Source organism: Atractosteus spatula, chromosome 8, assembly GCF_055471065.1.
Source record: "Atractosteus spatula isolate fAtrSpa1 chromosome 8, fAtrSpa1.hap1, whole genome shotgun sequence".
NCBI classification, from domain to species: domain Eukaryota; kingdom Metazoa; phylum Chordata; class Actinopteri; order Semionotiformes; family Lepisosteidae; genus Atractosteus; species Atractosteus spatula.
This window is the reverse complement of record NC_142713.1, coordinates 19,890,990-19,918,308: the sequence shown is the minus strand read 5'-3', so window position 1 is coordinate 19,918,308 and position 27,319 is coordinate 19,890,990. Positions and strand designations below refer to the sequence as shown.

Here is a 27,319-nt window from a genome sequence, read left to right as displayed (position 1 = left end):
AATATATTGTAAACCGGATCACCCCCTGTAACGCCTTTCGGTCAGACAATCAGCTGCTGCCCAACCACACTGTAATTTCAAAACAGTTTTTGAAATGAATGTCAAAATCCTCACATTTGTATAAACATCCAGTTTTTATCACGCAGTAGTTCTATATGGACTGAGGTTTCCTGGGTCCTGAATCGATATTTATACATAACAAATTTCCATATTATGTGACTATGAGTTTCAAAGAGTTTCTATTTACTTAATCCAGTATTCCTACAGACTGTACATATTGTACAAGGTAGGTAGCTTTGTTTGAGAAAGCAATCTGACAGGGGCAGGGGTCACATGCCTGATCTACAGCGAATTACTGCTAAACTAGATTAACATGTTAATCAGGTTTTATTCACAACCTTGGACATTTGATGCTCTCTACTGAGAAATGCAAACAGTAGCTCTTGGTAATAAAAGCTTTCTTATGCTCTAACTGAAAATTAAGGATAGTTTGATTTTTTTTCAATAAGATCAAAAAAATAAACTAAATACATTCAGGAAACAAAGCTAATCACAGATGTTCAATGGTTATAATCTAATTCCATCAAACCATTCATTTTCTAAATGCTTTATCCATTTCAGGGCTGTGTTAAGAAGCTGAAGGCTGTCCTGACAAGAAACAGGCACAAGGCTGGATACACCATGGATGGAATACCACTCCACCACAGGGGACACAGACATAAACCCACACAGTCACACCAGGGTCAGTATCCCAGAATCCAAGGAAACCCACACAAACACTGGAAGAACATACAAGCTCCACACATATAGCTCCCCAGGTATGGAATTGAAGCCAGGACCCCAACACTACAAGGCAGCAATGCTAACCACAGTGCCACCATGCCATCCCTTAACGTAAACTAAATCTAAAACATAATCCATACTGTATGTGTAGAAATTAAATTATATCAGTTACATATAAGGGGATGGAATAGTATATTGAATAAGCCTTTGGACTCAAAATTGACAACTTGAGGGTACAACTCAATGCTGCTGTTGTACCCAGGTGCGTATCTAGTCAGTAATCACCGCAATAGACCATCTCCTATCCTGAGGGGGAGTCATTCTGACTTCTGACCTTTCCGATCTCATAGCATCTGGGGAAGGAGCCCCACTACCACTACAGAAGCTCCAAAAGGAGTCAGGAGATTGAGAATATCGTCTTGACACACACCGAGGCTGTTAATCATAAACAGATACGGACCATGAGAGTTCCAGCGCCACAGAGACAAAAGCACATGCTCACAAAACTCAAAATGAAATAAGCACGATCTTAAAAAAACGAAAAGAAAATTAACACGAAGTGATGCATTGTGAAAAGGATGTGGTTTGATGGGGTTATTCCTCGTGATTTTTTAATTGTTTTAAATTTTTGTATATAAAAAAAGAAAAAAATGCCTTGATATTATTGCTGGACAACTTCATGCACACCCACTAACAACAATTCCCTTCAAGAGGAAGTGACTAAACCATGGCGTCTTGTCATTTCCGCTGGCTGTTAAAGAGGGCTCTTGTATTCCTCCATCCTGGTATTTAAACTCTTCATCCTGGTCTCTCCAAAGTGCCCGGACCCAAAACAGGAAGTAAGTAACAAAATCAAACCAAAATTTCAGCGTCTCCATGGGGACACACAGTGGAAACGGTGAACCCCGGGGAAACTAAAAGCTTGGCAAATGCAGTTCAAAATATGAAATATAACTACTGACGCTTCTCACCTAGAGAACAGTATCTAAAGCCTCAAGATGAATATGGCGTCTGATATTTTTCCTCTTACATTTGTAGAAATTTTGAACATGGCGACTAGAAATCGGAAAAGGCTTTTTGTTTGTGTATGTTTTATTAGAAGTGTTCAAGATATGTTTATAACATGCTTAGGTAATTTAGTAGTTAATCTTCAAATCCACGTGAAGATGCAGGATAACCTTCAGTTCGGTTATTGTATCATTTTCAGATCTAGTTGCAGATCTAAAGCATGATAAAGGTTGAAGGCTAGAGATATTTGCAGATCAGTAGGAGAAAAACGATCATTGTATTTGTTTTTGACCGTCTGATTCGTTTTGTGATAACGTAATAAAATATATAACTTGTAATTTTAAACTATTGTGCAACAGACGTGGTTTAATGATCTGTGTATTTCCATATGTCTTGCTTCTCCAAAATTTAACTTGATTTACATTCTTGGTTACCAAAAGTGCCAGCAAGAAACACTACTAGTTTGGCTTCAAGGAGAACTACAGACTAAAGAAAGTGTATCTAATTCTAATTTTAATTCATATTCATTTCATTCATTATAGTGTTTCCCTGTTTTGTTATTGGAGCTATTTTTGTTTATTTTGAAATACAGAACTTAATTTATACCTCAATACACGTTCATTCCCCTACTCCAAAACAATAAAGAAGGTTAAATATTTCCACCAACTTTCAATAAAGAAGCTTAAATATTTCCACTAACTTTTCATGCAAAGCACCATGGTCTTTATCTTTTGTGTAGTGTATAAAAAAAAGACTAAATGTTCTCTTTCGCTCCGTATACTATACTGTGGCAGGGGAATCTTTCCTCTCATTAAATACTTTTTAACAAATACAATTAGTGAATAAAATGCTTTTTATTGGTTATATTCAAAGTTGGTAAAACCTTGTTTTATGCAGGAGAATATATTAGAAGAATGCAGAATATAATAAAAAAGATGAAAGACCCCAGGGACTGTGGGAAGGAATAAGAGGGACAAGGCCAAATCTTAAACCTTGAGATACAGAATTTTAATTTTTTTCTAACCAAAAATACACTTCTTCTTCGTCTAATGTTGCTGGAATTAGGTTCTTTCTTGAAACACCCTAAATGTAAGCAGGGTTGTCTCCAGTTTAAAGAATCACATCACAAAAGCTAAAGTAAATCAAGGGTGGGGTGTTGAGGTACCTATTTCCTCAACTTGCTAAAGGAATGAGGCAAAAAAGTGTACTTTGTGAAATGGGATCCTATGCATTCTGAATGTGATTCAACTTTATACACTTTAGGGTAAGCTTATGCATATGTATGACATCTTGCTTGTTCAGTATTACATAGCTGTTGTGTTAAACAAGCATTATTTATCTGAATATGTGACTGAAATATCCAATATATGACTTTTGTATTTTTTAAATTGGTTTAACTGGACATATGTAGGGGTACATGTGCAATAGCTTATCCATTAAAATAGTATGTGGTTTGAAAGTTAGTCTATTAGAATACAGCATTACATTTAGAGAGCAGTGTGTTGTAGTCGATAAAGTGGATCTCTAAATTGTGGATAAATTAGATACTGTATGTCATCTCTACTGCAGAAGGCAATTATTTGTGTGAAAGTAAAGATGTATAGTACAGTAGGTGTCACTGTGTTTTGTATCTTTTTAAGTTGGTATTTTGAATCATTTACTCAATATTCTTCATTCTAAAGTTGCAATTTGAAGTTTAAGTGGAAAACTCATTCATTTTTTTGGGGTAACTGGAGAACACTTTTATAAAAACACCATGCAATGATTGATTGTAAATAAAAAAAGCACTATGCAGTAGACTTGAGCCTTGAGTAGCTGTATCTTTTGTTCAGTTAATACATATCATTGCCTTAAATGTGTACTAGCCACAATAAATATGATTTAATTTTTTTTTCCCCATATAAAGAGTAAGTCACTTTAGAAGTAAGTTCTAATGATACAGTAAATATCTGACTATGTTAAGCGATGATGATAGGGGAATCACATACTGGGCTCTGTCCATTTAATCAAAATCACTATTGCCGGTCAGTGAGTGTTGTTGCTTCTTAAATGAACAGTCAGAAAATGATCAAATAAACCTTGTTTTATTTTAGGCTGAGTATGAACACAATTGAGGATGAGTCAGGCACAGTGACTTTGGAAACCGTAAGCTCAGTGACATTAACTCAGGACACCGATGGGAGCATCATACTTCACTGCCCACAGAATGGTGAGTTAATCTGTAAACTGGGCCAGATTGTCTGGTAACACTGGGAGAAAAAAATATTACAGATGGTAAAGCCCAAATGGTCAACCTTTAGAGCAAAACAAATTACAATTACTCATGTTGGCATGGATTGTTGAGAAAATTGCAAAAGGACATTGCAGTGACACAGTAGCTTATGTGTTCCAAAAGAATGAAATTGTCATTTTTTATTAGTTCTCAATGCACTGGGAACACTGTCTTCACTTCACTCTTTAAAAATGTTTAAAACAATTCTGTTATGTATACATATGTAACACTTGGATGACCTGTTCTTTATATGAAAGATGAGTTTGCTTTACAAATTGTGTATGCATATACATCTACAACACTAATCATATAAGTGGTAAATCCAGGTGGGATCCTGAAGAGAGAACACTGCGCCTGTACAGATAACAGATGCCAGTCGTTCTTTTATTATGAAAATTAGGAAAGCGATGTGTTGCCTGATGGAAGCTTAATCTGATAGTACATTATATAGTGTATAGATTTACAGTAAATCCATTTAAAACTGAACTTGGGAAGCAATTTTTTATACACAGCATTTCAAGATTGTAGAACAAGCTATTGATCCATGCATAAGCTGGTATTCTGTCTTCCTTCATTAAATAGTTGGAGAAGATCCTTTCATCACTTAGCTGAATGCTTCCTGTCATTTGTTGCTTTTCTTATGTTCTTTTGTGTTTGGTCTCATCTGCAACTCCATTTACAGATACTGAAGACTTAGGGGCAGATGAAAGCTTAGAACCTTCTCACAAGAGACTACGCTTGTCCACAGAAGATGACCAGCATCTGCCTGGATCCACACCACGGATTTCTGTTGTTACACTTCCCAGTAAGACACTTTTTAGGATTGGTTTTCTTACTGTGGTTCATCTCAGTTACAGTTACTCTAAGTTTGCAAACTATTTTACATTTTGAATCCAAATGCATCTTGGATAGCTACAAGCGTATAAAATATTAAAATACATGAAATTGGTTTAGATTTTATAATATAATATTTGTTTTAATATTCAAATGCCCTCTTGAGAGTTTTTAGTTTATGTATGGCAGCTTCCTTGTGTCTGTTGTTTCCTCTAGATCATTGGTTTTCTATTCAATGCATAAGTTTTCTTTGAAAACTGCTGATTAGCCTTTGATGATCTTAAGTTTCAGAGAATGATGAGAGTTTTGAGGTGACCATGACAGCCACCACTGAAATGACAGAGACTGACATCAGTGAAGGGGCTGTGGCACAGATTCAGGTACAAATCCAAATACTCCTTCTCATTTTTACGTTATAACTATTATATTGACAAACGCCTTCACGGGACAACTTATATCAATTTAAAATTACATTTATGTATTTGTCAGAAATTCTTTAGCATTTCTCATAAGAAACCTGAGTAGTGAGATCCTTTTTGCTGAAATCCACATGATTCTCTTCATTACCAATATTGTAATATTGAAATTGCTATTGAATAGATAAATGATTTTTACTGTTGCATTTTTATAGTATAACATAGTATAGTATTTTATACGAAAATTGTTCTTGACACTAGCCAACTGTGTAAGCACATTTATCAATGTTAACATTGATTATACCCTGCACCTCAAAATCAGGGAAAACAGAGTGAGATGATGTAAAGGGTAAAATAGGAAAGATGTGCTAGATGATTGGAAACCTATTTCCTTATTCCACGCAGTGCACCGCTGATCAATGGAGATATGTCTTTAATCTGTGGATTCCATAACTAGAAAATCATTAATTTTAACATATATAAGACAACATGTCCCTTTCTTAAACCTTAAAGCTCTCTACTCTCAGAGATCAAATTACATGGACAGATTGTGGTCTCTTGGACTATTGAAGGAGGATTCTCTCTTGGTGTGCTTCCAGAGTTTTCTCTTCCTTATTCTGCTCTGATTCCTCCCTCTTTACTGTTCTGTTTATCCTGCCTTGACCATAGTTTGCCTATGCCCTGTCCTCATAAAGGCTAGCTTAATGACCTCAGTGAGATGATCAAACAAGGCGAGAACTGTTTAAACATTCAAGCAGTGCCCATTGTTTGAAACTTGCAGATTTTTAAATTTTGCTGAGAAATATGATAATGCAATGGCTGTGTGTCGGGGGTAGCAGAATGATTGGACCAGTGTTTTAGAATGTACGTTTTCACAGATAATTAAGCTACAAATAGAAAAGTGTTAGAAACCAAGGTATGGTATCTTCAAGTGGAACACTCATGAAGATTGTGAAGCCACATGTGCTTGTCTGATTTCAGTCGTTCGGGTTGAAAAAAAGTTTCGAACCAACTATTGTCCCTATTGTCAGAGTGGAGACTCTTGCTCAAAAGACCTTTTACTGAGGCACTCATTGTCTGTGGTACTGTATGTCACATCTATGTACTGATGAAGCTGTTTGAATGTTCAGGAAAAAGTACAGGAGATGTTCATGTAATGATTCTGTTTTTTTATTTCATTACATTACGTTGATTGTGGTATTTTTATATTATTAACATTTCACTTGGTTTACATAATTCTGACATGCAGATTCTCCAGAATGATGGGTCACTGTCTCCCCAAAAGAACGACGATATGTCTCCAGTCAGCCAAGCCTGGTTCACTACAAAAGAAGATAAGGATTCCCTTGTGAATAAAGGTATACTTTTTTTAAAATGGACATTTGTGCTCTATTGTGATGTGACAAATTAAGGACAAATGCATCCACTATGAAATGAAGAATAGGTGACATTCCAGACAGTACTTTGCATTTGGTAAACAGCATTAAACCTAGAATGAACAAATGTTTTAAAAATACAGGAAACAAAATGTAGAACAAAATGTAACAGCCCAGATAATAGTGAATATATTTGTCTGCGTACTACCCTGGAGACTTATGCAGAAGGCTGTATTTTTTCCACAAGAAACATCATTCTTTCTTTCATTACTTAGCATATCATAGTCTAGATTTATATATTTTACCATTAAACAAAATGTTTTTAAAACAGACAAATAGCCTTTAATCACTTATATTTAAATTTTTCTTCAACTGCTAGACATACTGTATATTTGCTGCTAATTTTAAAATTCACAGTACAATAGTCATCTTTTTGACTGCAATTCACCCAGGCATTTAATATGATAATTGCTTATACTTTTCTGTTAATGATTCCTGAATATTGCAAGTGGAACTAAATATATAATCAAATATTTCAGGTGCCCTGTAGTGGTCCAAGTCATCTTTAGCAGAAACATTTCTGGTATCAACTGTTGTTTTTTTAGGGGTTTTAATAAAAACAGCTGCATGGTTAGTGAAGGTCATGTTTTTTCTTTAGTGTTCATGCCACTTTTCTTGAAAATGTCATGGTTTTCTTGGTTGAAATATTAAAGATGTAAAATGTTTTACTGTATCTGCAAAAGTGTACAGTTATTTGCAGGAAACAAACTAAATTGGATGTCACGTTTCAGGTAGAACATCTTGAAAAGATGTTTGTGCTTATGTATGCATATTTACAGTTTTTCAATTTAGTTGAAATTTGGAAGTGTCTGTTAACTTTGGAGAATAAAGAAGCCTTATTCAAACATACACAAGGATACTAAGGATACTGCTTTGAAAGTTATTTTTACATAATATATAATTATATAATTCAATGACCTAGGCCTGAGCTAAAACATTTCCAATTATATTTGTTTAGGTCATAAATGGAAGCAGGGGATGTGGTCCAAAGAAGAGATAGACATCCTCATGAGCAACATTGATCAATATTTAAAGGTGAATGTGTGTGGAGATTGTGTGTCTGTCACACAGTGTATAATTAGAGCTGTATGATCAAGAGTTGCCAACACCATTTTAAAAATACAGCAATGTATTTCAGTCATTCGAATCTTCAGTTTAGATTACTGTAAGGGGCACTGCATTACAATTCAACATTATTATAGAGAAGGAAAAAAAGTAAAATAGCAGTACAGTATTTACTGCATGGAATTTTGTAACTCTACACAGAAATCTTTACAGCTCAAATTTGTGTGAATCTTAAGCTCACTTTTTAGCTCTTTCCACAAATGTTTTTAGCAACACAGCCTTTTAATTTTTTGGATTTTCCTGGGCATATGTTGGTTTCATATTTCTGAAAATTAATTTTGCTGCTGAAGATGAAAGATTTCTCCATGGTTTGAGAGTATACAGCAGATTGTACTAAGAAAAGTCTTCACAAAACTGTTGGCTAGAATTTTATACCACTAAAATAGCACTGTTACTGTTAATGTTAGAGTTGTTTAATGAGTCTGTTAGGCATGCCACAAATTAATATATTTAAGATCTGGAAATATGGGACAAAATTGATTCAATAAGGGACAGGCAGATAAGAAATGTCTCTTATAATACAGAACAGATGACAACCTTAGGATGAGCTCAACTGTTACAGTCAATATGAAAAGACTAATGCATGGTTACTTAAAATTTATATAAATCAAGACTTTATATACACCATCTCATCTTTGTTAATGTTCCATTATCCCCTTCACATTCCAAATGTTTTTTCACCATATTAATTGTACACTTGGGGTTATGGTCATGTAGAGTGATTAATCTGCCCAACATGATCTGTTGCTGAAAAAAGTCATGGTGGTTATACACCTGCCTGTATCTGTTGTTAGTCAAGGCATTCCTGATTTGCTGTAAATCCCCATCACCATTGGCTGAGATACAGGACCATAGTTGTATTGGTCACTCCCCATGCTTAACTAATTTACTGCTCTCCAGTTGACGTTAGAACTAATGCTGATTATTTCTAGACATATCTGTCAAATGAAACTTGACCTGGGTTTGATCATCCCATTGCTTCATTTCTGTTGAAGCAGAATAGCTTTTTTTATTTTGTGCCCATCCTCACTTGTGGTTTCCAAGCAGCTACACATCTTCTAGATCTACAGATCTTTTTGTGCTGAAGTGCATTTTACACTACCATTTCTGCAAGGTTACAAACATTCCTGGTTATATGAAATGTAGGGAATTTAAGTTTATGAGCTTAATGGTTTTGGAGAATCTGGGTCTTTCGCAACCATTTCTGTTGCCAACACTACTAATTTCATGAATACCCTCTAAGTTACCCACAGTGAAATACAAAGGGCTTGTCATTTACCAATGGGATGAGCCTTTATTTTAAAAACACATTGATTTCTATGCTTTTGAAATGTAAGATTTTCTTCCAACAAGCCATAATTCTCACTACATATTTAAAATCGTACAGCATTATTGATGTACCTAAACAGGCCCCATGTGCTTGTGTGGTGCTTTGTGATTAGTCTGAGTCCCATTGTATAATGTCATTATGATATCATAATGTCATTGTATTAGGTAACATTTATCTTTTACTCAAAATATATTACTTTGTGTAATTTACCTAATAATCAATTTCCCTTTGTTTTTCTCTTTGTTTCCACCGTTATTTCCTGTGTTAGATGTACCACAATGCTATTGTTTAACATTTTTTTCTCAAATGCAGGTGTGGTGTAAGGTAATCAAGACGTGCAATGGAAAAATTGTGTTTTTTGTTCTCAAAGTCACTTTTCAAAGACCATAACCATAGGTGCTTAACTAATACCTTATAAATAATGCAAAATAGAAATTATGCCACTTGCTTAACAACCCAAATTTGCCACACAGTCAAAATATTATCAGCTGATGCCTTTATACAGCCCAACAATAGAAATTAACAGTGCTGAAGTTACATAGCAAAAAATATCATAATAAAATCTAGAAGACAGAACATTAGCATTGTAAGTTACAAGCAGAACCACACACAGGAAAGGATCATGGGATATACTGTATATATATAAGCACTCTGACCATGTGAGTCTGTTTCTAGATTTTTACAAAGATACTGTATATAGTTCATTATCTTAAGTCATAGAAAAACTTTGGGGTGAGCTGGTTTAATGTTTGTCTTCATATTTTTAAGAAATATACTGTGTCCCTAAAGCAGGATTTCTGCATTGAACTTCGGTAAATATTATCATTTACTTACAACCAATGAATATAATTTTACAAGTTTGCCCATAACCTCTCACATTTCTCACCTTTATTTCTAGAATCGGGGAATCCAGGACCCCACAGAGATTATCTTTGAGATGTCTAAGGACGAGAGGAAGGACTTCTACAGGAGCATTGCCTGGGGTCTCAACCGTCCACTCTTTGCTGTTTATAGACGAGTGCTGCGCATGTATGATAACAGGAACCATGTTGGAAAGTAGGTGAATTTTTAAAGGTACTCCACCTAAAGTCAGTAAACTCTTGAGATCAGCTGAAGCTTCCAGTCCAGTTTTGTCTTTGTCCTGTGGCTCATGGCTGAGTGTGGCAAGGCTTTAAGGCCTTTAAGTTTTACACTGTTTGGAATGGAGTGAAATGGCTCTGTTGGACTAACTTCTGGATGTTCATTGCCATCCCTGTTAGGAGGATAATTCCCCTGTGTCATTTAAACCATTCTATGAATATTCATATTATATTGTAAAGCCTTCAAACAGCAATGTATGACCATTTCATTAACACAGATTGTAGCTTTGATGTGTCATGTTTTTCCTGCATTGTTTATGTGTTTTTTTTTACCTGTGACTTTTTAAATAATGTTTATCTCCTGCTGATAAATAGTTGATGTTTATATGATAACTTATATCTGATATCGGCTGATAAACATACAGCCTTGGAATCAGATATATATACGGTAAGAATATATTCCTGTTGAAATAAATATATCTTTAATCTGAATATGCTAGTTAACATATTGTTAGAGCAATTAGCAGAAAAAATAAAAATAATTCTCTGTAAGATGCAAAGAAAGGGACAATAGATACCTAATTCTAGATAAATTAGGTAAAAAGAATTTAGCTTTTTTATGTGATTGTAATGCCCTTCTTATTATTGTTACACAGGTATACCCCAGAAGAAATTGATAGGCTAAAAGAGTAAGTATTGAAATCTGTTTGTTAAAATTTATAGTAAACTGTATGACAACAGCAGCTAAACTTAAAAAAACGGGCGGAGCGTTGGCACTGTGGCTAAGGATCTGCGCCTTTGGCTGGAAGGTTGCCGGTTCAAATCCTGCGGCCGGCAGAGGAATCCTTCTCCGTTGGGCCCCTGAGATTGGCCTTTAACCCCAGCTACTCCAGGGGCGCCTTATAAATGGCTGACCCTGCCCTCTGATCCCAAGCTTCTCTCTCCTCGTCTGTGTGCCTGTGTGTCTCATGGAGAGCAAGTTGGGGTATGCGAAAAGATAAATTCCTAATGCAAGAAATTGTATATGGCCAATAAAGTGATCTTAAACAACTAGTAACCTTTAGAGAGACCATAAGAATGGAAAAATGGAAGAGGCCATTTGTTCAGTCTGTCTTCTTCGGTTGCTCATAGCTAATTGATCCAATGTGCTATTTCACGAAAGACACTAGTGTATCAGCTTCAACAACATGGCTCTGCAGCTTGTTCCAGATTCTTATAAAACTTTGTATAAAAACCGTTCCTCCTGTTCTCGGGATTAAATACAGTTCCCTTGGTTACTTCTGTTTGGTATTTACCTGTTGCATCTAAAAAAAGTACAATGAGTTGACTTTGAAGATTTTAAATGTGTGAAACTTAGCTTCTCATAATCTTCTCTGTTCAACACACAATGTGCAGTTCTTTTAGCCTGTAAAAGTAGGATATTCCTTTATGCACTGGAATGCATCTGGTCACCATTTACTGATTCCAGATCAGCAAACATTCTTTTGTAGTGTGTCTAGAAGATGTGTCGGCATAAAAACTTTAATCTTTTTCATAGATGGCTTCTTTAAGTTTCGTGTTTCACCATCTTACATATATATATATAAAATTAATTCAGGTGGGTAGCTGCATCAGCATGCGTAGGCTGCAAAGGCTCCACAGCTGAAAAGTTGTGTTTTCTTTCTTCTCTTTTCAGCATGGAATGAACCTATTACTTGTTCCTATATAAAATTAATGTTTGGGCGGCCTGCATTTAACACCCGGCACTTATCTTTTGCCAGGTCCTGTGAACTTGAGTAGTACACTAACTATATCAGAGTCTGTATTATTGATATAAATTATGCAAGGCAGTGGTCCTAATACACATCTTTTTGGTATGTGTCTCATTACATCACCCCAGTCTGAGCAGTCACACCTCATCTGTACTTTCTGTTGTAGTACAGTACAGTACATTGGACAAAAGTACACTACATTAGTATTTTTCCAGTCAATAAGTAATATAAGTCTTTGAATAACTTCAGAGGCATCTCTTGGTTTCCTTAAGTAGAGCTGTTAGAATACCATCAGGTCTTGGACTTTGTCTTAAGTATTTTTTTTACACCTGTAACACGTTTGTTTTTTTCCATGCTAATACAATTTAATATAGGATTTAGTCTCTTCTCTTAGTCTGAGACATGTTGTCTATTTCTTCTTTGGTGTACACCGTAGTGAAATATGTATTGCTTTGAACATCAATTCAAAGAAATGTGTAACAAGAAATAAGCAGGCAAATTCATATGAAACTCTGAGTCAGTGTGTATCCAAAATGATAATTTAGTCTTTGAGACTTTTTGCCATCTTTTTGCTCATAATGCTCGTTTACAGTTTAAAAAAAGGTTTTTATACAGCCTCGCTTGAATTTAGACTTTTTTTTAATTTAGTATATGACGTAAGAAATGTAGATTTTACATTCGTTTAACATGTAGTGGAGTTTTATAATTGATTCCTTAAGCTAATATAGAATTAATACATTATTTATGTTAGTAATCTAGTTCAATTAAAAAAAATGTGCAAAATTTATACTGAGGTTCAGGGCCAAAGTAGTATTTGATATTGTAAGTCAGTGTAAAAAAATAAATCTGTTCTACTGTTCTATCAGTACTGCCACATTTTTTTGTGTGTGTATATGCAGACTAAGAGATAAACATGGTAATGACTGGGCTACCATTGGTGCAGCTCTTGGAAGAAGTGCATCATCTGTAAAGGACAGATGTAGGTTGATGAAAGATACCTGCAATACAGGTAAGTCCTCTATTCAGACTGAAAGAAACTCAGTCTTTCAGATTGAAAAAATGTACATCCTAGAAAATATCAAGCACATGTTTAGCACATTCTGCCCATCCTGATCCAAGAATTAAAGCTCCCTCTAAATCTGCCAACACAACACAGTGTGCTAAAACGCTTCATTCTCTGAGTAATTGCTTTCTCATATCAGTGCTGAGATCACTGTAAATCCACTTACAAGACAATACTTTTGTGTGTGTGTGCATGAGGAAATTAGTGGATTTCATGCTGATCATCAGAGATGACTTGATACCGTGTGTGGAAGGCAAGAAAATGAGATATTAAAGCCCTCAGCTGTTCAGGGATCTCATAACGTCCACATCCACCAAAAAACAGGGTATTTGTTTTTTGGCCTTAGGCAAGTGGACAGAAGAAGAGGAGCACAGGTTGGCGGAGGTGGTCCATGAGCTCACGGGCACAGAGCCAGGTCACACTGTTACCCAGGGGGTCTCCTGGGCCGCTGTGGCAGAGCTGGTGGGTACACGCTCTGAGAAACAGTGTCGCTCCAAGTGGCTGAACTACCTCAACTGGAAGCAGAGTGGTGGCACAGAATGGACAAAGGAGGATGACATGAATTTAGTAAAACGGTACACTAGCCAACATTTTTGTCATTTCGTATGGTTAAATAAATTATACAATGATAATTTCCACTTGATCCAGAATAGAATTGCAGAACCTGTAATAAGGAAGCCATTTGTTTTTCTTAGAAGATGCTTTATGGATTATGCTGCGTACATTCCTTCCTCCTCATCTGTGGTTTTGCATACACGCAGTGTAAGACCAAGCCTGGCCAAAGAGCCATACTTCTAGAACATTCTCAGAGGTCACTTATTTTTTTTTTTGCTCTCTACTTTAGTGTTTGAAAACTTTTCCTGTGTGAAAACACTGAAAACGCAGGGAAAAGGAAAAAAGTGGTTAAGAGAGCACAAAAACTTCACATCTTCCTGAAGATAAACCACATACCTTTACAGTTATTGAGTGCTGTTATGTTCATTTTTATAATATTTATATAGTAGATAACTATGCAGTACCATATTTATTTTCTGTCATGTCCTTTAGTTATTTGGTATATTTGTTGATTTGCACTGTATATTAGGTACACTCATGATGTATGATTTATAGGATAAGAGATTTTTCCTAGTATACAGTATGCATTTTTCTTTATCCACCAACAGTTTAGGAACATATCCCCAGTGATTAAGGGGATATCGTACTGCTCCCAAGGAAAGGATGTTAATGGCATATTTGTTTTCAGGATTACGGAACTGGGGGTGGCTGATGAAAATGACATCAACTGGGATATCTTGGCAGGGGGCTGGAGCAGTGTTCGCTCCCCTCAGTGGCTGCGCAGTAAATGGTGGACGATTAAAAGACAAGTCTCCAACCACAAGGAGCTCCCCTTCCCTGGTATGGTTGTTCCTCTGAATTATGAAAGCAAGAATGTGCACAAAACTGCAACATGTTGTAGGGTGTGCATTGCATTATGTATTGTTGAATTTTGTTATGCAGTTTGACTGACTGAGCCTGTGCTTTGTCATTAAGCTTGGTGCTGCTAATATTGACCCTACTTTTATTTTCTTTGCTGTGAGCTAAGAGCTGGTTTCATTTCCCTTGTTCCTGATTTCAGAATTAACAAATCCTGAAGGCAGAACAGACGATCACGTAATCATGTTTCATACATTTGAGCATCATCAAATTTTTTAGATTCATTACACCCTAAAGCAATCATGTAGGTGATTTGTTGAAATTTTGCTTGCAGAGAGAATGTAGCTGTAAATGCAAGTAAAAAAGAAAGAAAATATGATGCTGTTGCCTATAAAACGAATCACATTGAATCGACTCATTTTTCAAATTTCCTCCAAGTGCTTCTCAAAGGACTTCAGGATCTGGTGGAAAACCAGCAGCCATACAGTAAATTTGGAGTGGGATCACGCACAGGCAGTTCCTCCCCTTCTCCAGTCCAGCAGGTTCAGATCCGAGTGGCTCGCCTGGAGGAGAACAACACAGTCCCTCCAAACCCCATGACAGCCCTGCAGATACCAGTGCAGATTCCTGTGCAGATCACTCATGTCTGTAGGTTTGGTTTGTTGCGGATACAATTCTAGCGGTTTGGGTTTAAAAATGATGTTCAGGCTTGTGCCTCTGTATCTAGAGTTTCACACGTGAAATTTATCTGCATGTGACTAATCAGATGATTTGGGGAGGGAACTGCAGTAACGCTTGCAAACCTAAATGGGGTTTGTGATTATGTGATCTGAAATAAAGATCACAAAACTGTCCGTTGTCATTTACACCTTAGCATGCATTTTTTCATCTGATTTGATACTGTAGCAGTTGCCATTTCCTTGCCTGGGATTTGGCAGGGAGGCACCCTGGGGGTAGGGCTGTTTATATCTTCAGGAGGAGAGGGGGGAAGTGTATAGTTGCTTGTGGACCAAAGGGGATCTTAAGGAAACGCAGTGAACTGTGTGTGTTCACGCCAGAACTGACTGATGGCTAAAAAGACTGTCCTGCACTACTTTTCTTTATTTTTAAGTGACCGGTTTGCTTAAGAAATAGCCCTTTCTGTACTTTAAAGGGGCATTAAAAGTTCTTTCTTTGTACATCACGGTGTTGACCTCAATCACTCAAGCTACAATGCAAATATTGTACCTTTCATTTCACTGGAATTTTGAAGTCTTCTTTGTGGCTAAAAATAATTGGTCGACTTCTTAGTTTTCATTAGATACCTTTGTCTTAGAGAAAAGGACAATATCTATTTTCTGGTCAATTATACTTAAATCTTCCTGCTCCTTTCAAACAATATCATGACCACCTTGACTCTGAACATTTTTATTCTGTTATGAAAAATTTAAGTATTATTATTCTTTGTTTCTTCATTTTTGTACATGGTTCAATTAACATCTTTTAACTGAAGAGTTTTAGAGGTCCTATTTTGTTTTTTATGAATTACAATATTATGCTTTTACTGCATGTATGTCTGATTTAGCACTTTGTTAGGATAAACATTTAATGTTAGTATGTGAATCTTGGTGGAGCATGATGGTGTTGTTAAACTCTTTTTTGTCTCTTTCTATAAAGCTTCTTCAGATACCTCGGTTGCTGCTAATGAAACAGAGACAATAACACTAAACACAGGAACACTACAGACTTTTGAAATCTTGCCAGTAAGTATTGGTGTGCTTATATGAGAAGGTATAAAAATGCCAGCTCATTTGTGGTAGTACTGTCCTGACGCAACTGTAGAACTGTGAAAGTGTGAACATGGCCGCTTCTGTTAGAGATGCAGGACCTTCTGTTATTGTAAGGCAGACATTATAAACAGCAATAAGTGCAAAGTAAAAATATGGTTTAAATAAACCTTTTTGCAGAATATTATGATAACTGTATACAATGTAATAAATGAACATCCAACTCAATTTGGAAGGAAATACATAATTGCCAACAGTATGAAATTGTCATGTGTAGGGTTTTGGAAGCAAATCTATAGTACACATCATGAGGCATACTAATTTCAACTCTGAACATCACACTTGTATGCCAAATGTCTATACCAAATGTTTATTTACATATTTTTTTTAACTGTGAAACACTGTGGAGCTATTTTTATTTACAATTTCCAGTTATTTTCTTTTTGTTATAACCACCCAATTTGGAATCTCCAGTTGTGCGTTTTTCCCATTTTGGCTCATGGCAATGAACACTGCGTCTCTACGCAAGGGAGAATAAGGAAGTGTAAACTGATACTTTACCTCAACCTCATCCACTTATAAGCCATTCACTTTTTCAAAATAGCACCATACCAGCAGTTCAGCACTGGTTGTCCATTACTGACACCACCACAAACCTGCAAGCACCCATGCATGTCCAGGCACATCTCTGAAAACCGAGAGAGCCATGGTCAATTAATTTCATCTTACACTTGGCCAATTATGCACTGGTGCTTATTCCCGGTCAAAAGTTAGCTTGGTCATATGAACCCGAATCAAACCTGCAGTCATTGAGCTCAGCCTGTGTTTGGGCCAGGACTTTAACCAGCTGAAACACTCAGTAGGCCCCTGTTCAACAAGTTTTAATTACAGTAAAGTATATGGCAAGCTGCTGTAAGTCATTCAGGATCCAGCTATGGAACAATAATTGATTTCTTTTACATCTCTAGCCTGCATGAGCTCACAATGTTGACACAGGTTCCCAATAAAGGCGCATTTATTTTCAGAGGTTTTGCAGATGACTAAAAATTAGCAAGTCAAATAAGTTGACAGTTCTCTGCACACTCCCTGCCTTCATTTTGTTTAGCAAATAATTGTGTAAGATGTACTTCCATTGTCATAAATATTTTTTTTCTAGTTTGGTGTTCAGAGATATATTTCTCCCTAGCACTTTCTAATATGTTACTCATAAAAATACATAATAGCTATTAATAATATTTCTTCTAAGAAAATAAATGTTTACACTTTATTCTCCTTTTCTTTACACTAATATCCCAGTTGAATACAGTCAAAAGCAGTGTTCATGAACATAAACCAAGCGGTCTACATTGAAGGATTTTGAGGTTTACATGTGTTTTAGTTTTGCTGATGGCCAGTAAGTCTAAGACAGCAGCAGTTTTTTTACCTGGTCCAATGTTAATTGTAACTTGCCAGTAATTGCATTATACTGTACCTTCTTCATTTTGTTTTCCACAACAAGCTGTGATCATGATCATATTCTTCTATGTTATTGTGTGGCACTTTTTCTTAGGTTAGATTTAAAATCCATAGTGTGTATGTCTTGATTTCAGTCTAAATGTAATTCTTTAAATTAGGAGAGCTGTTGTAGAGTTGTGGTGATGGGTTTAATTGACTGACACATTGATATAGTCAAGGTATGAAGGAGAGCCAACAATTACTTTGTTAATGGGCTTACATTAACATACTGATATAATACTCAATACTTTTACTTACGTTGCCCTCCAAAAGTTGTTGGAACAACAAAGTCAATGTTATATTTACTTTACAGCAATATTATTTAATGTATTAGGGATTTATATGAATGACACACATTTTCTCATTTATCATATTAGGAGAGATATTTGAAATCTACACTGTAAATTTCATAATGTAAAAGTAAGTATTTGGTTGCATATCATTTAGACTTGTTAACAGCATGAAGTTTGTGACTGAAACACTTTCAATTCTTGCCTATTTATGTTCTGACTTTGGTGTTTTCTTCAGCAAGTAAATGCAAGCTTTGTTGGATTTAAATTTGGAGACTGGCTTGGCCAAACTAATATTTTCCCACCTTATGGTTACATTGGCCATATGTTTTGGAACATTATCATAAGATGATAAGAATAATAACAAACGATGGGGGGCATTACCAGCTAATTGATCCAAGCTGTTTTGTAAAGGAAGCCAGGGTATCGGCTCCAACAGTATCTGGGTAACGTGTTCCATACTCCCACAACCCTTTGTGTAAAGTACCTCCTGCTCTCAGTTTTAAATGCACTTCCACATAGTTTCTACTTGTGGCTTCTAGTTCACATTTAACTGTATATTCTAAAGATGTCCTCTGTGTGTGTAGACTTTGTCAGTTCTTTTGAAGATTATGAGAACTTGTATCGGCTACCCTTGTAGTCTCCTCTGTTCAAGGGATAAAAGGTTCAGTTCTTTCAGCCTGTCAGGATACATATGGAATAGTCAATCTGCACAGTGAAGCACCACCCAACAATGCAGCATTTTCTTCTATGTAAGCACACAACAAAATTTGTTTTTGTAAGCATAATGATTAATTCTTAAATTCTTATTGAAGACATAATTATTGTTAATCACGTGTTCAATAAAAATGATTGAGTCAGAGGCAGTCATGTATGCTCAGGTTATGATACTACCTTCACATATGAGGTGGTAGTCTTTAGAGCATCTGTCATTCCTTTCCTTCTTCATACTTTAAAGGGGAACTGCAATGCTATTTTTACAGTTCGGGGTTATAATGAATCGGCAGTGATGAGTGCTTTTAAAACCACAATGAAAAAATACCTTATTACATTGTAAACATGCTTTAGACCAAGGAAATTTTGGTGTATTTTCCTATCTTAATAGTAAATATTTTAATGAAACAAAACACATACAAGGGAATATGCATCTTAGATAGTTTTTAAGTTTTGCAAAAAAAGAGCTACCTGCCAACCAACTAAAATACACTCATTATAATTAACTTTATCAGGAGACTGTGTTTCTCATTTGCTTACAGTGACTAGTGAGCAGGAAGGGCTGCTTTCAGGTCACAGTTTGGGCAAACTCTCACTCTCACCTGTTTCTCGTCTGCCTGCAGATATGTTAATCATACAAGTACTTTCACAAAGTTCAGGATTATGAACTTAATTCAAAATGTGTACATTTTTGCAATACGATCAATTAATTTACAATGTTACTGAGATTTATTACCAGTCTGAGAAATTGGGACTGCAGTTCCCTTTTCACCTTTCCATCATTTTGGTCTCATCTATTCAAAAGTTAGGAGAGTTCCCAAGCTCTCCTGCCTCATCTTTGTACTTCAGCGTACTTTTAATCTGTCTTTTCTGTTAGTGCTGATGAGATGTTCAAATTCTGCAGTGCAGTCTGCGTAATTCTGCTGTTAGTCTTCTGAGCACTGTGGATCTTTATACCTTCATCTATGTGCTCTCAAGGCTGTTGGCTGGCTGTTGTTTTAGGGTTTTCCCTTATATCTCTGATGTTTTCTCTGAACTGTTGTTATGTTTTCTTGACTCGCCCCATCGTGGCTGGTTGGTAATTATACCATTTTACTTACAATTGTTGATTTTAGTATGACCAGTTACTGTGCTTTCAGCTTCTATTTGTAGCAGATTTTTACCTGCTTTTGTTCTCTGAAAAGCTCTTTAGAAGTCACTGAAACAAGGTGGGTCATAGTTAGTTGAGTCAGTGGAAACTAAAAAGTATATTGTTGTCTAACACATTGTGTAGTACATGATTATTATATTTTCTTTCTTCAGTCATTCCACCTACAGCCGACAGGAACTCCTGGGACATATTTCATCCAGACTGGATCAAACCAAGGCCTCCCTTTAACACTCTCAGCCAGCCCCACAGTTACACTCACTGCAGCAGCATCACCATCATCCCCAGAGCAGATCATTGTACATGCTTTGTCGGTAAGTTTGCTTGCTGGCCTTCTCTGATATTTCGCTGTGTTTCAGTGATGAGCTTTTCTGAAAATGTTTCACGTGGTTGTTTTTTTTAACAAACTTTACAAATTCCATGAAACCTTTTTAATATTTTGCTAATTAATCAAACAACATTGAGTTTCAGCTTTAAGGTAGTCATCAAGGTAAATTGGTCTACTTTGACCAACCACATTTTATTAATAAAAGTTTTCAGTATTTTCATTTAAAATGTTATAAGGTTTTTCATACCTACATATTTTTAATATTTGAATATGGGTTATATTGTTGGTTGAGCAGTATTATACAGTAAAATAATCTCATTTTTTCCTCCCAGCTCTTTTCTAAATGGATCAATATTATTACTTTTTATATTGAACTATTTATACATAATATTATTATTGTTAAGTTTTTTATGGAATGTTTTACACAAGATTTAACCTTTTCTTCTTTAGTTCTCTGATGGTGAGTTCTAAAAATAAGTGAGTGATAAATGAGTGACGTCGTAGAAAAAGGCCTAATTCACTGAAACTCTTGAAATAACAATATATTGTTTCTGTTTCTTACCCTAGCCTGACAGTTTGCTTAACCCAAATGAAAACGTCACCGTGCAGATGTCTCACCCCAGTGTCATAATCAGGGCAGTTTCTTCGGATGATATTGCTTCCCCAGAATCTATAACCCAATCAGATTTGACTGTGGAACAGTCTGTCTTGGCCAACCCTCAGGAAACTCCTGAAGTGGACTCCTTCAGCTCTCATATCTCTCTGGAGAAGCCAGGAATTGACAAAGAGATTTCTCAGACAGCGGTTGGAAACCAGGCAGAGCTCAGCTGTTCACACAGGGCGAAATACTTGGAGAGCAATACGGAAGAACATCAGGAAGGTATAGCAGAGACGGGGCTCAAGGCAGACGAGGTGCAGGAAGACCTGACAGGCACATACACAGCCCAGGTAAATGTCTCAGTCACACCTTCTCATCAGAATGCTTAAATTTGAGTGAGGAATTTTCTCATATTTTTCAAGAACACAAGAGCTATTTATGCTGTGAACTTTGAACTTTCAAACAGATTCAAGGCAAACATTCAAAAGCACAGGAATTTCAACATGATGTGGTGTTGGGTAAATTATCTGAATGAGGTATATTTATTTAAGTCTTTGGTTTCTCTGGCTCACTCTAACTCTGTGGTTTTTAGTCTGTAAAGTGAGGTATTTATGCTTTGATTTCCATTCTTTTTTGACTCTGTGTTACTGGCCTGAAAGATTTGCAGATCAGCTAGCAGTGTTACCATATTCTAGCCTGACCTCATCAGATCTCAGAAGAAAATCAAGCTATTGCGGAATGTGGTGTTGTTGGACAAATGGATGTTACTCTCACCTCAAGACAAGAATTTACAGAAATGGATGCCCAGTTATGATGACCAGGAAGGTACCATTCTTTAGATGAGACATTAAACTAAGGTTGTAGCATACTTAAAAGATCATATGACACTGTTTATAAGAATAGGGATGCTAAACCTGGTGTCCTGGTTAAATTCCACTGCAAAATCTGACCTACCTAAAATTTCCCCCGTAATTTAACTGGTAAAGTTGTTTCTCACTTCTCTCCCATGTAGTGGGGTTGCTGTGTCTCCTTCAGGTGGGTCAACACTTCAGTAGAGGAAGGAGTGGGTCCCTTCCTATATGAAAAGTGGCTTTTGATCCATCCATCCATTTTCTAATGATTCTTCCAATTCAGGATTCAGGAACAAGCAAAGGGTGCAAAGCATGGTACAGGCTGGATGGGACACTAGTCCATTGTAAGGCAGACAGACACTAATATAGACATCCACACACACACAACAGGGCCAATTTTTCCCAGAAACCAATTATCCTTGCAGTATGTTTTGGACTTTGGATACGTCTAAGAGAGATCATACAAACTCCACATAGATAGCAATCCAGGTCCAGAATTGAACCCAGAGCCCCCACACCGAGGCAGCAATGCTAACCACTGCACCACCATGCCATCTGACTTTGGACAATATAAGTATGATAACTGTTAATTCATTATTAAGTTCTGTTGCTTGCTAAAATATAGTTGCTCTTTTTTTATGAGGAAGTTGCTCTTTTTTTGCGGAAGCGCACTTATGTTAGATTGTTCTTTTTTCCTTTTTTAAGAAAATATACAGTAAATAGCAACTTAAATGCTAAATATTTAATACTTCATGGTAGCATGGATGAACGTCTTCCAAGTAAAGATGTAATATTAAGGACCTCCGGAGGGCATAATTTTAATTTTTATAATATAATCTAGAAATACCTATAAAATTATCAAATAAAATTATTATCTATAAAATAATTATAGATTTGCCAGGTGTAAAGCACACACACAAATCTTGTCTGAAGTATGGTTAGAAATGTGTTGTGTTTAAATAATGTACCAACAAGTGTGTACAAAATGTCTGGAGAACATTTTGCCAATTGATTTTTGCTTTCTTTGTTGTTTTCACAGACTCTGGGGTCTCCAACAATGGAAGAGCAAGTGGGTGAATCAGCTTTAGGAGAAGGAACTGTTCTTATTGTCCCGTCACCTAACGGATTTATGCAGCCTGCTGACGACATTGACAGTGACTCTGTGCTGCCCTTAACAACACTGACAGGTGAAAATGCTGGCTATAATAAAAAAATATCAAAATGTTGAACTATTAAATATTAAAATGTAGTCCCTTAGGTACCTTGAAAGCTCATTCTGTGCTTCTGCTGTAGCTGTGGCAGTATTGTAACACTGTCTTCCCAGTAATAGGAAGTGTACTGTATGGCGCTCATGAAGTTAGTTGGCTTTTTGTGCTCTGTAGAGTCATGAAATTCAGTACACCTCCATATAAAGATGTTCCCACTAAAGCTGATAGCAAATACCAGAAGACACTGACATCACCAGTTATCTGTCAAGCAAAACACAATGTTCCTGTCATATAAAATAATCAAAACATAAATCACGTAGTGCCCTCTTTAGTATTACACTGTGCAGTCAATAATACACTTGTATGGCACAAAGTGGCTTTTTGTACTCATGTTTTGTTTAAATGTATTCCATTAACTTTTCATGTTGCTGTTGTGAGAAAACAAGCCATGTGCTTAAGCCTTCTGTTTTCTTTTAGATCCAATACTTGAACATCAAGGAGAAGGCACAGATGTCATTAGCCCTGATCCAGTGGATTCAAAAGATATGGATGGATTAGTTGACTGAAGGTGTCTGAAGTCACTAAGTTTTCTAATATGCTTAAGTCTTCTGTATTATCTACATCTAAGATTTTTGTAATATTTTGACTGACCTAATTCTGTGAAGGGTACCTGTCGTGGTTAACATGTATCTTTATTATGTAAAGATCACAGTTTGTCAAAAGCACTGCAGAAGTTGGCATTTCGGTTGCGGAGACATAGCTTTTAAACACTGCTTCTCATCCCAGCCAGTCAATAAATGCAATTGTTAAGGTTTAACACATGTTCATATCCTCTTGCAACACAGTTTAACAAGACACAGTGACACAAAAAAGGTTCTGCAACATGTAGTCTGTCCTTAAATGTGTGACTATCATATTTACTAATTTAATGATAAATATTTGCTTCCAGGTGAGGAGTTATCTTCCTATCCTTCCAGTGAGCATTTGCATAATGAATAGTAAATAGTAAATAGAAAATTTTGATTATATACAGTACAAATGCAATTGATTAAACCAGAGCAAAGTAAAGGGTTTAAATACAGTACTTATTTTTGCAGAAGCTTCTCTTGTTTTCTCAATAATAATCTTCATTGGAGCTGTATTACTTTGACACAATTATTATAATTCATGCATAATTATTTATGATCACATCTAAAATTTTGAAAATATGTGTGATCTTCACATTTTGTATGTATAGCATACGAAAAATACAAACATGATTAACCCTTTCTTTATCCACTGAAATGCAATATTTTCCCCTTTATTGGTATTGTTTTCCTCAATTCAAAGCTTATCTTTACAGTGAGGATAGTATTTGCCTGGCAACAGACTTTTGATGTATTTATTAATGAAATCCTGGCATTCATAAGGATAAATCCTATGATTTGCTCTTTGTTTGCAGTATATTATTTCTTTATTTTGTTTTTAAAAGGTATAGGTGCAAGACTTAATCTACAGCAGTCTCAAACTCTATACCTAGAGACTCTGCAGTTTTCTCTCAGTTACACAGCTGGTCTGATTATTTCCGAGGCCAGGCTACAAACGTTTTTTTACAGGAAACTGTACCTTTAATGAAGTGAATGTTTTGAGTAGTCAACAGTAAAACACTGTATGACTAATAATTGGGGTAAATATTTAATTGACTACTCAGATGGGAACAGAAAGCCCCAAGACCTTCCATGAATTTCATTTGAAATTCAGCACTAATTTTTTTTTTGTTATACTCGTATTTTTAATTAATAGATTAGCTAGTAGGGAACATCCAAATATAATGTCTTGTCTGTCAAAATGGTCACAAAAGTGTAAGTCTTGAATGGGAGCATTCCTCTGATTAGTGTTATTATGCTGATTTTGTGAAATGGCTTGACATGATCTATTTCAAAACGGTACATTTGCACTTTTTCTTGAATTGTATTTTTCATTACGCACATTTATGGAAAATCACATTATGGACACTCTGTGTAATAGTCTGTATTATCACATCTGACACAGTGTTTTTCTGTATCTTTGCAGAACCACCACAGGTGCCCTTTAAGAGTTACAAGATTAGTATTGCTTTTGTTACTTACACTGAATAGTAGAAAACAATTATTCTGTGTATTGTCAAATTGATTTCAACAACAGGTCCATGCTGTTGAGCTGGTTTGGTGTGCCTCATCCTTGAACAGGTCTGTGCTTCCGTTCCAACAAATCATTATTGTTAGTGTTTCATAAGATAGTCATGGTTTAGCATCTAACAGATACACTATTGGATAAAAAGCACAACACGCCTCAAGACATTTTTGTTATTTACTATTAATATTACTAGATTTTTATTTCAGGTTAACCTGTGTTTTACCCTTTGCAGGGTTATTAAGCATTTTTTTTTTGCTTAGTGAATATGAGATTAGCCAGCCAGCCAGAAAATTCCTGTAATCGGCATCACATTTCAGCTTTTGATTGCTACGTTTGATTCTTTCTGCTTTAAATATCTTTCTTAGTCTTTGGGCAGACTTGAATAGCAGTTATGAGAGTCATTTCTAGTTCGGCAACTTTTCAGTGTCTTTTCATGTGATAGCATATTGCAGTTGTTTTTTCCTTTTTCCTTTTAAACATAGATTTTTGCACATATCTTGATAGTGTGGGTTGTAAAATACTACTAGGAGTTTTTTGTACTAGAATGGCACAATATTTGTAAATAAGATTTTAATAATAGACTTTAGAGAGTTTTCCCCATGTGAAAGAAGACTGTAGTGAAACGTTTGCAAAACCGAAAATATTTATTTCATTCATATCTTTATTAACCTAGTCACTCCTTTTAATATGGGGATCGTTGGCTTCTACATTGACCTTCAGTCAGTTTGCATTACAGCCATCAGTGCTGTGCCTGATATACTCATGTTGTAAAACAGGGATATCTTAAGTTTTGTTTTGTTCTGAGTAGTCAAACAATTAATCTAATTATTTTCTTAGACATATGTAGGATTTCTTTAATGGTTATCTATTGGTGTTTACCCAGCATACTCACATAAGGTAGAGTGACCTATGAATCACCAGCCTAGTGAGAAATTTATTTTACAGTCATGCTGTTTATTAAATGATTATAACAGCTGTGTAACTGAGAGCTGAAAAAACAACACATTAACATTAAGCTGACCATGATTTGAGTCTTAGACCCTAGCCAAAAAGATATGACCTGTTTGAGATCTGTCATTTCCCCATCAACTGAATTCATTTAGTTTTCTATTGCTTACATTGTAGGACATATATATTAATTTAGTTTGGTTTTAACTGTTTTTTAAGTTGTTAAAAAGCAGACAAAAAGTTATTTCAGTTTAAATTGGTTTTTGGTTATGAAATACAATGGGTATTGATTTTCAGAGTCAGTGGAAAAACTTTCTTGTATCTCAAATGAAAAACTTAAACAGGGTTATGTGTAATTGGCTGCTCCAATACAATAATATGCAATACAATAACCATTTGTAAGGTGCTTAGATCTGATTCTGCCCTGGATTGGAATTCTAAATTCCATCTCAGCCTTATTAATGTAGCTTGAAAGTGGGTAAGGTTAGGTGATTATATCTTCAAAATCTTTTTATTTACACAATTTAGTGGAAGCTGCTAGTGTTTTGTCTGGCAGGACTAAGCACAGTCTGAAAAGTGTCCACTGTTCTTACTGGGCAGTAGGTGCTGCTGTTGAGCAATGAATATGAAACAGTTACATTTGTTTTTTTAACTGCTTGGATGGTACAACTTGCATCCCCACTCATACCTGTCTGTTTAGCCTTTTCCAGTCTGTTACACCCAAATGCAGATATTAATAATCACGGTAATGTGCCAATTTTGACAAATGTTGGGTTCTCAACAAATGTTTTTCAAAATTCTTAAAAAACAGAAATTTGTCAGATGTCAGATGAAGTCCATTTGGCCTTAAATATATTAAAAATACAGATTTGTATTTAGAGTTAAATAGAAACCAATGTTTTCATGCAGAATGCCTGATATATGTACTTGTTTGTCACAAGTCAAAAAGTTTGAGAAGTCTAAAAATAAAAGCATTCTTTAAAATATCAGGTGTGGATTAAGTGAAGTATTTAAACTGCCCTACAGTTAACAAACATGTTCAGTTTCTAAGTAACTACCACATTTTGGATTTATTTTTAATTTAGGTAGAACATAACTAGTTAAAACTGCATTTCTTGAATGTGTTCCTTAATGGTTAATACAGTATGTACCTTATCGGGTATTCAGATTTTGCACTGGTCCTGTCTTGGTAGTTACAGGATTTTGTCAGCTACTTCCAAATGTCCGTGTAGACAAGTGCATTTATTTATCAAAGAAGTTGTCTTTTATGTTTTGTCGTGTTTATTTATTAAATGAGACTTTATACAACAC

At 35.7% G+C, this 27,319-nt stretch overlaps 1 protein-coding gene across 3 annotated transcripts; it reads left to right on the top strand.

The window, feature by feature from the left end:
• Window positions 1-1,544: 1,544 nt before the first annotated feature.
• On the top strand, window positions 1,545-27,319 carry dmtf1 (cyclin D binding myb like transcription factor 1). 3 transcript variants are annotated; one of them, XM_088924260.1, is made up of 18 exons: window positions 1,545-1,622; window positions 3,885-4,000; window positions 4,746-4,868; window positions 5,183-5,277; window positions 6,563-6,671; window positions 7,708-7,784; window positions 10,103-10,260; window positions 10,940-10,972; window positions 12,934-13,043; window positions 13,444-13,672; window positions 14,341-14,492; window positions 14,949-15,158; window positions 16,167-16,252; window positions 20,077-20,235; window positions 20,817-21,197; window positions 22,738-22,885; window positions 23,384-23,474; window positions 25,070-27,319. In XM_088924260.1, exons 2-17 carry the CDS (start codon window positions 3,892-3,894, stop codon window positions 23,470-23,472), a joined length of 2,268 nt encoding a protein of 755 aa, XP_088780386.1. In that variant the 5' UTR covers window positions 1,545-1,622; window positions 3,885-3,891; the 3' UTR covers window positions 23,473-23,474; window positions 25,070-27,319. The 3 variants fall into 3 exon arrangements, with proteins under 3 accessions (XP_088780386.1, XP_088780385.1, XP_088780387.1); XM_088924259.1 differs by having other exon boundaries at window positions 23,384-27,319; XM_088924261.1 differs by lacking the exon at window positions 14,949-15,158 and having other exon boundaries at window positions 23,384-27,319.